The sequence below is a fragment of the Chinchilla lanigera genome, unplaced genomic scaffold (genome assembly GCF_000276665.1).
Source record: "Chinchilla lanigera isolate Chin_1 unplaced genomic scaffold, ChiLan1.0 scaffold00044, whole genome shotgun sequence".
NCBI lineage: Eukaryota > Metazoa > Chordata > Mammalia > Rodentia > Chinchillidae > Chinchilla > Chinchilla lanigera.
This window is the reverse complement of record NW_004955445.1, coordinates 15,402,123-15,416,277: the sequence shown is the minus strand read 5'-3', so window position 1 is coordinate 15,416,277 and position 14,155 is coordinate 15,402,123. Positions and strand designations below refer to the sequence as shown.

Here is a 14,155-nt window from a genome sequence, read left to right as displayed (position 1 = left end):
CGTATCTCTGTCTTCCTGAGAAACCACTTCTAAGATACCAACATGTATTACAGCAGTCACTGATATTTTCCTACTAATCTATCCATAACTCTGTAATGTTTGTATTGTTCCTATTCTATTTCATAAATGGGTGCATGTTTATTATTATGTGTTTCCTACAACAACCATTGAGAATAGTTAATGATTATTCAATAGGTCACTCATGTATAGTTCTATTTATTTTCTTTTGAAGATACCTAAGTAGAGTACAACAACTATTGATAATCTCCTACCTCTTTTATCTGTAACTCACTATTATTTGTCTATTTGTTTTCCTGAGAAACTATCTTGTAGATAACGATATATAAAACAATAACCATTGATAATTTCCTACCACTTTGTCTGTAATTTGGTAAGCCCCCCCCACTATTGTTATCCTTCTCTTACTCTTTTAAAAAAAAAAAAAAAAAAAAAACAAGAAAAAAGAAAAAAAACCACCTGGGGCACAAAAGTACCCACTAAGGGAAGAGATTTGGGGCGAGTCACACAGGCCAAAATTAGTATGAGCCCCTTCCCTTTCAAGAGACCAAATGCCAAACAGTTGGTACTCACATTCTTTTGGGAAAACTATTCCCTCTAGGAAAATCCTCCATGAATCACTAAGTAAGAATTTCATAAATGATGAATTCTTTTATTTATTTAAATATCCAAAATGATCAAAATGTAAAGACTGGGCTACAATCCTCAGAAAAAACTTGGGAAGCTATTCCAAGAAAGGAAGCATTTCTCTTCTACAGGTAATTCTGAATAATGTTTTAATTTATAGTTTTCATTATATTATTCTTATAAGGAGATAACCTAGGCAAAAGGAAAAATCTACACATTAAGCTGTTCAGAACAGAGCACTATTATCACATGGCGAGTGAAAGACAAAGGCAACAGGGACTGAGCAGAGGTTAAGATATGAGCCAACACTGCCAGTGTCACCTCCTGTTAGAAGAGCACCAGGTACACTGGATGTGTTTGCTTCAAAGAAATGAGGCCAATTACCTGCTTCTCTTTCTTCTGTATTTTCATTTTCATCAATTCAAGGAAGATACTTATTTCTGTAAAACATGAAAAAGGAAAAGATCATGATAAAACCTGAAATAATACATTTTAGGTTAACCCCAGATAAACCACCACATACACACACAAAAAATAGATGATTACTTCTACAGAACTTTTATGTCCAACAACCCCCAGAACTCTTAAGTGCAGTCACAATCCTACCCAATCAGACCAGACCAGACCAGACCATGGTTAGGGAGATAGCTTAGCAGGAAAGTATATGACTAACATGCATGAGTCCCTGGGTTCAATCCCCAGCACTGCCCAAAACAAAGGGAATCAAAAATAACAGCATTAATTTATTGAGAGAAATGAGAAGAAGATGGGTGTGGTGGTGCATGCCTATAATCCCAGCATTCGGGAGGCCGAGGTAGGAGGGTTGCTGACAGTTGGAGGCCAAGTTGGGCTACATAAGTGAGTTCAAGGCCAGCCTGCACTCCATAGCGAGACCGTGTCTCAAAAAACCCAAAGAAATGGGTAAAAAGAATGACAATAAAGTAAGTCCTTATCCCTTCTGGAAGAAAAACAACAAATAACATTTACAATGGACAAATTATTGTGATAAAATGGAAATACAAAAATATAGACAACAAGAGATGTAAGAGGGGTTCAAAGTATTCTCTCAACCAGGAGTTGGTGCTAAGGTGGCGGTCACTTACATTACATTATAAGCTCTCCTGTATTATTTTATGTTTTAAACCATGTGAATATATTACATAATGAAATAAATCCATTATAATATTTTATGGTTTTTTTACATGACAGAATTTATTCTACTCAAGACTGAAACTCCCATTATTATAGACAGCTATGTTAGGCAGAAATATAGGCAGCCAGACAAGGCTAGACCCTGGAGGGAGTCAGTGGAGAAGATGAGAATACAATTATGGCTGGAGGGACATCTGTCAAAGGCCAGGCCTCAAGATAAAGATGTAATGACCAGGGCTACATGCTTTTCTGGGGGATAAGCAATAAACTGAAGATTATACTCACTTGGCCCAATAAAGTCTAGATAGACAGCAGTCACCCAAGTGGGTGACCAGGATCTCCTGATCCATCCCTTCCTTAAAGAGTCTTTGTTTTTTCCATGTATCCTTGCTATGTAACCCATTTCCCTAACCATTATTAGCTAAGCAGCTTTCCTTGTAATCCTATAGGTTGACAACAGTTTGACCCACATTGTACCCACACTGTGACTTTGACAAAGGGTCTCAATGGGAACCCACTTTCAAGTTACTTTCTGTCCATGAGGAGCTATCTCAATAAAATTTTCCCTATTCTTGACCTCTGTTGTTCCTTAAAATTCATTCTTCAAGTTTGGGGAACACAAACTCAGTGTACTTGACATCTAGTAGGTTGGGAACTACATCGCCCCCCCCACCCCCGTAGCACCATCTCCACTCCAACCACAATGCCTTTCAAGACACTGAAGTTGTACCAAATAATGACTTGTGAAGACCATAAGAGCCCAGCTAGCTTTAGGATGCAATGGAGCATTCTAGAGAGACGAAACCCAGGTCTTGGGACTGCCTCAATCACTAACTACACATACTGCCTCAGGTATGAAATTCTCACCTTCCTTATACTAACAATGGAGGGATCAAAGAATCTTGGCTTCTGATTCCAGGCTAGATGTAGATAGTACCTCAAACTTTTGGTTTATTTTGGTTTCCTGGATATCCTACACACACCCAGAGCACTAAGCACCCAAGAAATTATCCCAGAGGCACATAATTATCTTTCAGTTTTATAATTATTGCTTATATCCAAATAAATGTGATATATAGGGATTAAGTAGAGCTTTAAGGTTAAAGTGATGTTAATTAGCTTGATTTAATTATCCTACTCTATATTCATAAATCCTAACATCATCTTTTATCACATAAATATAAACAAGCATCATTTGTAAATTTATAACAAAATTTTATTTCTATTTTTATAGTGCATTTGGCATATATAACAATTACATTCACTATAGGAAGTTGGTACATGTATATAACACATCTTTTTTTTTAACTGAAAAAGAATTAAAAGTGAGAGAGCCCTAACAGGAACTGGCATGTTTGATATAAACAGAAAAGTAAATGATTTGTCATTCTAATCATCCTTGGTACCACAGGATGAATGAATGAATTACAGTACATCATTTTAATGTCCATCAATTTTTGTTTTTTTCTCTAAGAGTTTGAAGGCGTTTTCTATAAAAGGGGCCATAAAATGTCAAGATTCTCCCTAAAGACTACCTACAGTTTGCAAAAGTGCACAGCAGCCAAGGAGGTTCAAAGCTGAAAAGTGGGCAAGGTGCAGGAGGGCAGATCAGGAAAGGGAATGTTCTGCTAGTAAATGATGCTTCTAAGGATCACTGTAAGGGTTAGTATTAGATAAAGCAATTATTCACCAGCAATTATTCACTCAGAAAGTTATCAGTGCCTGGGAAATGGTAAGTGCTCTGAATTACAATGGGTAGAACTTAAAAGAATATTCTCTCCTAAGTTTCATTACAGTGGAGCCAGTTCTGGGTAAGTTATGCTAGTACAAGTTTATCTCTTATCTCTCAACTTAAAATTCTCAGACCCAGAAAACTGACATTTTCAACCATCACAAATTAAGACAAACTCTGAAATGTACAAAGTTTAGAAAAAAATTCCAGCTAATAAGAGTATTATCAATAATAAAACATACATGCTCAAATAAAATTCTGCTCAACAAAATGGAATCACTTAAAAATACAAAACAATTACACCAATGCCTAGAAAAATTACTTTTCAATACATAAAGACTTAATACAAGCCAGGCATGGTGGTACACGCCTGTAATCCCAGCACTTGGGAGGCTGTGGCAGGAGGATTGCCTGAGTTTGAGGCCAGCCTGGGTTACATAGTGAGTTCAAGGGCAACCTGAACTACATAGTGAGACTACGTCTAAAAAATAAAAATAAAAAATAAAACAAAGAGCTGTCAGAAGCACAAAGCAGCAGAAACAACAAAAAACCGACTTCTCATTCAGCACCACAAACTAGCATGTAAATAAGGATCCCAACACTGTCAAGAATGTGGGAAAGCAGGTCCTACTTATCACTACTAATGACACTTTTAATTGTTCCAAGTTTTCTGAAGATCATTCAGGCAATGTGCCGCTAGATCTATAAAGAGTTCCAATATTTTTATATGCTAGTTCCAAGGAATATATCCCCAGGAAATGAGCCAGAAGGAAATATACCTGAGTCTTAGAGAAAGCTCAAGGATGAGGTGGGTGGAATGTGAAAATGCCTATCACAGCAGAGCTCCTTGGGTCCTGGAGAAGGGAGGCTCCTCCTTAAGGCTGTGTTATAATAGCCTGGAGAAGGTTACAAACGGCACGTGAGCTCAGGCTAGAAAGACTGGGAAGGTGGTAGGACTGAAGCAAGTATAGCCTGGAAAGGAGGTGGTGACCCTCCCCGCCACACTTCACTGTATTCTGAGAGAGAATTTATAAGTGAAATCAGTGTGAATGATGTTACTCCAAGATTACTGCTCCAGTTCACTGAAAGCGATCCTTTACAAACTCAACATACTGTTGTCAGATCTCCTCTGGAACCCCTGAAGATAACCACACACCAACGTGCGGCTCCTCCACCATTACGGGAAGTCATCAACATTCGTAGGCATTTAATAAGCATTCACTGTCCGTTACTTCTCTGAATAGCACCACACAATGTATAAATATTCTCTTAAATTACCTCTACTTTTTAAGCCTTTTTTACAGCATATGTTTAAAAAAGTGAAATTGATCTTTTTTGTACAACTAAATTTTAGTACCAAGAATAGATGAATAGCTTGTACCTCTGCACAACACTGGGAAAGGTCTGATTACTGTTGCTGTGTTGGCATTACTGAGAAATTGTGATTAGGTCTTTTTGACTCAATAAAGAACAAATCAAACTAATTCCAGGCCCCCAACACTTAATTAGAAACATATACAATTCTAAAACTCCCAACTGTGTGGGCAAGCCAGAAAATTTCTTGCAGTATTTAATTATCTTATGGAGGAGACATGCTGTTGATAATATAAAAAAGAAACAATATAAGAGTTCCCATTCCTTCCTACACTCACCTACCCAACCATGCTTCTATTTTTTTTAAAAAAAGGGAGACAGGTTCCAATAAGAACATTATGGGGGGGAGGAAAAAAAAAATATATATATATATATACATATATTTACTATCTCCCTCTAGTTCAAAAATTCTGCCCAACAGTGCCTGTGCCATTTCCAAGTTCCTCAGCACTATGTTATGAACACTAAAGAATAATAAAACATCAGGTTCATACTATTCAACCACCACTCATCCTCAGAAATCATTTAAGTTCACTGTTTCTTGAGAACGGCCGTCTTTACAATCCCGGCTGGGTACAAGGGCCTATTTCAGTATTGGAGTGTGTGTTTTGGCAAACAAAGCCAAGTGCACACACAACAGACCCCTCCCAGTCCTTTATATTCACAAAACACAACAGCAGATACAGCTGACAACAGTAAGGATGGAGACCTTTGCAGTTAACAGGCTTCCATCCCCTACAATGCTACACGATCTTAGCCAAAAGGCTGAGAAGTGATTCCCCTACAACTCTAGCATGCACTTGTAAGATGCAACTTTAAAAATCAGACACCCCTAGATTTTCTTCAACAACTATTTTTATAATCTATTAATGCTCTCTCTCAATCTTGAGGCTAGTTCCTAAGCACCACTGCAACAGTAACAGGCATAAGTGGGCAATCCCACATTGCCAGAGGGTGGTGATTATAGAAGGGAGCAGAAATAGGACACAAGAAGCAACTCACCCGGGAAAAGTTAAACAAGAATGCAGAGCTGCTGGGCGTGGTGGTGTACGCCTGTAATCCCAGCACTCAGGAGGCTGAGGCAGAAGGATGAGCTAGAGTCCAGCCTCGCCTACGTAGTGAGTTCAAGGCTAGCCTGAACTGCACAGCGAGACCCTGTCTCTCTTTCTCCCTCCCTCCCTCCGCCTCCTCTGTCACATACACACACACACACACACACACACACACACACACACACACACACAGAATGCAGCGCTGTCCTGGGGAATGCCACCTTCCTGAAACCTCTGCCCAAGCCTTTCTAAGATTCTTGACCACAAAGAGGGTTTAGTGGTGAGAAAGCACTCAGCTTCCTGCTTCCTTATCCAAGTAATCTCCACGACTCAAAATGAACATATTTAACTATGTGTTCTGCTACGTTTGAAAGAGTCCATAGGAGGTATTTTATTTTATTTTAGTTTTTTTTTTTTTTTCCCAGTACCGGGAATTGAACTCAGGACCTTGCGCTTGCCAGGCAGGGGCTGTGCTGCTGAGCTAAATCCCCAGCCCCCATAGGAGGTATTTTAATAGCAAGGAATTGCAGAGTCCAACTCCAAGCTCCAACGATGATTACACATGTAGAACTTCCAGATGTTACTTCCTCACTAGTCAAATGGTGACAACATCTACCTCATAGGGGCTTAGGAGAGTTAAAAGGAACGCCAATGTATGATGTCTGTCGCATAGTGAACTATATGAAATATGGTGGTCACTGGTGCTGCTGGTCCTTAAGGTCTTCTCTCCCTCGTCAGGACAAAGTATCCTCGCTCCTGGGGACAACTAACCCTTCTTTCCACCAGGATATTGGATCCTCCCTCTCCCGCTTCTCCTCAGTTCCTCAATTAGTCTTTCCTCATTTTACTTAGCACTCTTCTGGAATGCTTCCTCCACAGTGAGGTCTTCTGTAGCCCTCTGTAGGAAACAGCACCTCTATCTCCCTCCCCCATCATTTCTCTCTAATTTAGTTTTATTCCTGACACGTGTGACTCCCTGTCATTCTGCCTATTGGTATGGATTTATTAGCTGTGTCTGTTACATACACACACACACTGGAATGTTATTTTGTTCATGCTACAGTCCCAGAGCCTGGAATAGCATAAGCCTGTAGCAGATGCTCAGTGAACATTTGCTGGGTGGAAGGATCAGTTCCCCTTCTAAAATTATCACTAAACTTTTCCCTTTCCATAATTCTCTTTGCAACAAAGAAACAGGTTTAACTCACAACAGTAACAACACTAACAAATCCTCTACATACCTGAAATTTCACTTCCTCCCGTTCACTTCCCTCAAGCTGTTTTTAGCAATGACTCCCTAGTTATTCTGACTTCCGTTTATCATTTTAAAGTATGGACCACTAGTTTTTTAAGTTAAAGATGTTTGGGCTTTTTTCTTTTATTTAATTAAAATTTTTTTTCCTATGTTAGGAGTGCAAGAATGGCCTGCATTTCAAAAAAGTATGGACCACTTACTGTTAAAATTCTCATCTCACTCGTTTCTCAAAGGTCATTCTCTCCTGATTTCCCACCAACTGCAGCTTTCCGCTTCTGCTTCCTCCTAGATTCCTCCTATTATAATATTTAACCCTTAAATGTCAATGTTCCCAATACTATGAAGGTTCTGAGTTTTCCATTCAACTCCCAATCTTGATCTCTCTACACAGCACATCTCCAAATTCAAGCCTATCTCCTGATCTCTAAGTGGACACATACAACCAAACCCTGTCCCACTTCTAATGAGGGATCCCACAGCTATCACCAAGAAACCCTACAATTCTTCAAAACCAACCTTAAAATAACACCCTTTACGTACACACAGATATAGACATCGACATACACACGTGCACACCCGTGTTCCCTCGAGGGTCCCCAGCTCAAAAGTGAGAATCATTCTTGATCTTTTCCTTTAACTCCTTTATAATACCTAATTCCCTGGGATCTTCTCAGTCTACACCGGTTTATTCCCACATACACACATACATACGTACATCTACATATATACATACTTACCTTTATTTATTTATGGCATTTTTGCTTTAAATAATCTAAGTGCCTCTCTGCTCTCTATGTTGCCAATACCCTCAACCTCATTACTCACTGCTACCAAGAATATGTTTTCCTAAAACCCAAACAAAAATCAGATTTGACCTCCTCAGCAGGTACTGTGTCTTCAAAAACAAAACAAAATAACTTCTCATAGTGCAGAGCTCTACCTAAGCAGTCTGGCCTCTAAGTCCCTGTTAACTGCTCTGACATCATTTTCCACCTTAAGTCCAGCTACACTAAACATGTGCAGGGCCTGACCTCTTCCCTGATGACACATTCATTCAGGCTTTGTCTGCCTAGAAAAATCCTTCCATCACCCTGCCTGGCCTCTTATTATCCTTCAGAATTTGGCTCTTGTTCTCCAACTTTACTAAACCCCACAAGCATCTTGTGACAAACCCTCATCTGCAGTAGCAATACATCTTCATCTCTGTCTGTGGGTGCCACTGAATGCTGACTGTCTTGGCTCCCTGCAGGAAGGAACCCTGTTCTGCAGAACACAGCACGGTATCTGACATAGGGACACTACCTGATTTTCTGTGGAATGGGCGAGTGAATAAATGGGAACACCACATTTACAGAAAAAGTCTTAAGTTCCCATTTCCTTCATTTCCTTTCCTTCCCTATTTATTTTGTAGGAATCTAATCAAATTTTTCAGCATTTGCATTCTTCATTTATACTTTCTCAGAGTATAGTATGTGCTTAGCTTAAGCATAATATAAAGCTGAAAACAAAACAAAAAACTGGCCCCTAACTCTACTCCTCCCCTTCTCCTGATTCAGTCTTCCCACAGGCAATCATTTGAACTTGGACTGTTCCTTTTGCTCCTTTCCATCAAGCTAAATCACATGCTTGCAGTGTCATTAGTTTTTCCTTTGTTTTAGACATTCTACCAATATCTTCCTATAGAACAGGAGTCAACAAGTATTTTTTATAAAAGATCAAATGCCAAATATCTTAGGCTTTAGAGGCCATATCAGATAAGCTCAGTTTCAATGACAGTCATCCATAACTTTTTTGAAAGTACTATATTTCAAGCCCCTCAGGGGATGCTTCAAAGTACAGATAGTGTTGAACCCCTCACATAATATGTACATATCTGTGATGAAGTTTAATTTATAAATTAGGCACAGTAAGAACTTAACAATAAAAAATTAGAATAATGATATACTATAATAAAAGTTATGTGAATGTGGTCTCTCCCTCTTGTAATAATGTATTATAATTTTACCTTTTCACTTAAGAATGCACTTAGGGCTTTTTTTTTTTCCACATTTGAATTGCCAGCATCATTACTCTTGTGCACTGGGGAGACTATTCAGTAAAATAAGGGTTACTTGAATCCAACACTATGATACCTGGAAAGCAATCTGATAAGGAAGGTATCTAAGAAGTGACTGAGGGGTGGGTAATATACACAGCAAGGAGGTGCTAGGAAAAGGGATAACTCATGTCCTGCAGCAGGGTGGAGCAGGAAAGCACAAGCTTTCATGAAGCTACTCAGAATGGCACACAATTGAGAATTTGTGACTTTTTTATTTCTGAAATTTTCCATTTATTATTTCTGGGCTACAGTTGACTGTGAATAACTTAAACCATGGAGAGTAAAATGTTGCTGGGGTGAGGGGGTGACTGTTCTCAATTCTGCTGCAGTGCAAAAGAAGTCACAGAGAGTGTATAAGCAATTGGACATGACTGTGTTTCAAAGTAACTAGAAAAACACAAGTTTTCTTTGAATGGAAGAAGAAATGTTATTTTCCCCATAATTATCACTACTATTTATTAAATCAATATTTAATTCACAGCTAAGTTATAAATTATACTGGGCTAAAAATTTTTTTCTTGTGTAATTTTTCACTAAGATAATTAACTCATTTTAAAATTTGTTTAAAATCTTTACCCAAATACTCCACTACACCTTAAAACTCCTCTCAATCTCAGTTCAAATCTCTCCTGTGTGGGGCTGGGGATTTAGCTTAGCAGCACAGCACCTGCCTGGCAAACGCAAGGTCATGAGTTTGATTCTTGGTACTGGAAAAAAACCAAAACCAAAAAAAAAAAAAAAAACAACAACTAAAAAACCAAATCTCTCCTGTGCCTCCATCATTTAGAAACACCTTCCTAGATCCTTCCTCACCAGCCTCCAGGGCACTCACTCCCTTTGTCTCTTACAGGTGCAATCCCAGGTTTCTGCTCCCTAGGTTTACCCTCTCCCTTTGGTGAAGGTATCTCTAGGAAACATCTGAATCATGGGTAAGTTATTGCAACCTTTATAGGGGAAAATGTTTATCTTCTACCATGACAGTTTATTGGCTAGAGAAGGGGTGGCAAACCTATCCTGCATGCCACAGCGGACTCTTTGTATAACTGAAAGCTCTAAAATGTTTACCATCACTGGGCTAAAGCATCACACACACACACACACACACACACACACACACACGTGTCTAACTTGAAGTATCGGCCAAATATTACTAGTGACAAGGCACTAGTGCTGTCATCATTTTCAAACTAGGGAAGCCTTTGCTTTGCTGGCTGCAAAGCATGTATTGACACCACTAACATTAATTTAAGACCCTACTCTTCAAAAGACAAGTGTTCTAAACACCCAATATACTGTATGAGAGTAAAAGCTTTTTTCCTCTGCACCATGCTGGTAATGTAAACCAAAAGGCAAATCAAGAATAGTGATTTTAATCCTTGTCTGTGAGATGACATATTAGCAGTACAAGTAACAGTAACCTCCTAGTAAGGTTATTTAAACTCTTGTTATGGTGACAGGTGTGGTGGTGCATGCCTAAAATCCCAGCACTCTGGAGGCTGAGGCAGGAGGATCCCCACGAGTTCAAAACCTCCCTGAGCTACATAGTGAGTTCAAGGCCAGCCTCAACTACAGAGGGAGACCTTATCTCAAACAAAACAAAACAAAAGAAAACAAAACACCTATTTTATAGACTAAGTCTATTAGAAAAGTCCACTTTGGCAAGTTCTTCATAGGACAACTACTACTGAATTACAAAGCTTTCACTAACTGGAACAATCTCCTCTGGCTATTTAGCTATTACAGACTTCTCCCAGTGTCTTGTGTTGCTATAATTCTTCACTATAATCTGTTGTACTTGAGATAATATAAAGGTATAAACTAATGAAGCTCTCTGTAGTCTAGAAATATTTTCCACAATGTTGTAATCACAGAATCAGAACTGAATGGGATCTTTATTCACACTGCCAAATGTTTTAATTGCTTCAATTTTAATGAGACACATTTTCATAAAACAGGAAGGTTCCAAATCCCAGTTCATCTCTTCAACCAGAGAAAATAATTTCTTATGCCTAATCTGGTGATAAAAATCAACTTGCTTGGTAAGGATCACTCCTAAGAGCAGGAGAAGCAGCAAGCAGCCAGGTACTTCAGAGCTAGTATTACACTGTCAGGTAAAACATGACAGTGCTTTTTTGTTGTTCTTAGACCCTATCCATAATAAAACTGATGAAAATCAGTAACTTGTGATGTAGGACTGAAGAAATCTCCTGACAGCCAAGCCCACTCAAGGCTCAGAGCCCTGAAAATTCAAGTGATAATCCCACGTGGGAAGACAAAGATTTTTGAAATGATGTTCTATATTCCATCTCAGAAGCCCTTATCAGGAAGGAATGTAAGATCTCCTGACTCACTACAGTTTAATTTCTTTAGTGGCAGAACAGTAATACCTGCAGACTGGGAATGAAGACATCTAGGTCCTGAACACAAGGGTTGTATGATGTGGGTAATTTATTCCATCTCCCCAGATCTCAGTTTCTTCAACTGTAGAATAGGTATTAAAAAAAACAAAAACAAACAAACAAAAAACCATTATCAAGCTGCTACATAGGTTTTAAAAAGTTATTCTATTCACATCAAAATAAGAAGCCACCTACACTAAATAACTTAAATATGCTGGGGCACTAAAATGATTCTGAAGATATTTTCTCTTCCTGTTTGCCAAGAAAGCATATAAAGATGCAAAAGTTAACTCAAAATAGAAATTCTGAAAAGCTATTGGAGGTATTTAAAAAAAAAACCACAGAAAAAGGAACAAACTACTTAAACACACAACTTGGCTGAACCTCAAACACATTATGCTGAGTGAGAGAAACCCCACTGAAAAGACTGTATACTGAGTAGTTTCATTTATCTGACATTCTGGAGACAAAAACTGAAACCCATGACTAAGACAGGACAACAGGGTGAGGGACACGCCCAGTACAGTGATGCCACCATCACTTACAGAGAATCAAAAGGAAACTTGCTATTTTAAATCCTCCATCTGAATCTAGTGCTGTCCACATGACCAATCAGAACATGCTGTTTTTAATCCTTTGTTTGCATGTGTGCATAACCAATGAAAGGACACTATTCCTGATCCTTCATTTACATGTCATAGGAAGCCAAATGAGTTTCTTGATAGGACAGTTCATACATGGCATGAAGTCAAGTGAGTGTTGATAGGACAACTTTCCCCCTGCCTTATTTGCACAAGAGATAACCTGGGACACAAAAGACTCCTTTTCTTTATTCTTGGGGTGTGGAGGACCACCTAGCTGACTCTCCTCGAAAGAGGAGCAATTGGCTCCATTTCAGCTGAGCCTGACCCTATTTCCATGTGTTGATATGTACAGAGCCGGCTAGAACTTTTTCTTACCCCTTTAGTTGATTTTAGGCAATGCCTATCAGTCTAGCTGAGGTGCTGATGGTAATCTTTGGAGATGGCACGCGTGTTTTCCCGACCCCCTGTTGCTCCCTCAAGTGAGCTGTGATGAGACGGATGTGTGAGCCAATGCTCCACGCTGTTGGCTGGGATTGCGCCTTGGGAATAGAGGCTATGACTTCCTGGGGCTTCAAAGATTATATATCAGAGCTGAAGCACCTACCCCAAAACATTAGATGCTATCTCAGTTGTGTTATGCAGATTACTCTTTCTCCATATCCTCTCTCTGCGTATGGCAGAGGTGATTTCAGGCCTCCTACCTAGCCCAGTTCATGGCACTCATGTATTTCCTGCCACTCTTACAGTCACTCATCCTCAAGTCACTCCCTTCTTCACAAATGAATAAAGTCTGGGTTCAGTCCTAGATACAGGCCATTGTTCTACATAGCCATCGTTGGCTGGACTTAGGACCCCTCAGCTCCCCATAACTACAAATATGTACTTAGTGTCTTTATTCTCGCCAAGGGTTGCACTGGATGTGGTAAATTGGAAATGACTCGCTAGAATTCCAGTAACTTTTCATGGGATTATAAATATAAACTTTCTGGGTCGTGAGGAGGACTGAGAAGGGCTTTCTATATTGGGGGTGGCTGTACCTTTTTCATCAGCCACTCTTATTCTTGAGTACGCATCTTTTCTGCCTTTAATAAGTGTACACTTTCACCGCCTTTTCTGTGTTCTTTGTTCAACTCTGTTTGGGATATCAAGAACCTGCAAAGAAGCCCCGCAGCACTCTTCATCCAGTACCATGACTAGATGGTTAGAAATTCAAAATACTTTGAGGATACTAATATAGAGAAAAAAAGAAAAGAAAGACCACATAGCAAAAAAGACAAGCCTGTGGTGAGGATGGTTTCACTCCATGTACTGAATTCATAGGAAGCAATTAAAACACTGGATAAAATTATCATTCAAGTGAACCTTAGAGCACATTTTAAATAAAGTAGATTGTCCCTTTAGGTAATATTACACATAGGAAAAAAAGTACCTTATACAAATAATCCATATAGTAATTACAGTTACTATCCTGAGGGATATAATTGTAAGTAATCCTGTTAAACTGCATTCAAATTCTGAATTGTTAAAATTGTTTGGGAGCAATTTATGATAAGGACAAAATCTACCTGACAGCTATGTAAGACAGTAGGAAAACAAAATCTATGTGTTAGCAGAATCCTAACTCATGCAGTCATAGGGGAGTGCTTTCTAGAGGTGGCAGGGTCTAGAGGGTGTGGTGCTGGGATCAAGGGCATATGATTACTAAATCAATTCATTAATGGTATGGAGTACTACACCTGCCCTAGGGTGGGTAACCTGCATAAAACATAAGAAATTTCTCATAGGAAGGAACAAGTGGGATGAGGGAAAGAAGAAAAAAGAAAGAAGGAATGCAAAATATAAATATATATATGAATAGCTGCAA

The 14,155-nt window shown here is 39.0% G+C and overlaps 1 protein-coding gene across 8 annotated transcripts in view; it reads right to left on the bottom strand.

The window, feature by feature from the left end:
• The window catches only part of Chd6 (chromodomain helicase DNA binding protein 6), a 216,337-nt gene that overhangs the window by 160,133 nt on the left and 42,049 nt on the right, over positions 1-14,155 (bottom strand). For 6 of the 8 annotated variants that reach the window (XM_013518274.1, XM_013518272.1, XM_013518273.1 and 3 more), the window contains 2 exons: positions 11,696-11,789; positions 1,030-1,085 (listed from right to left, as the gene is read on the bottom strand). In XM_013518274.1, coding sequence (XP_013373728.1) covers positions 1,030-1,062 — 33 coding nt within the window. In that variant the 5' untranslated portion in view covers positions 1,063-1,085; positions 11,696-11,789. The remainder of the gene's footprint in view (positions 1-1,029; positions 1,086-11,695; positions 11,790-14,155) is intronic. The other 2 variants (XM_013518270.1, XM_005392509.2) reach the window with 1 other exon arrangement.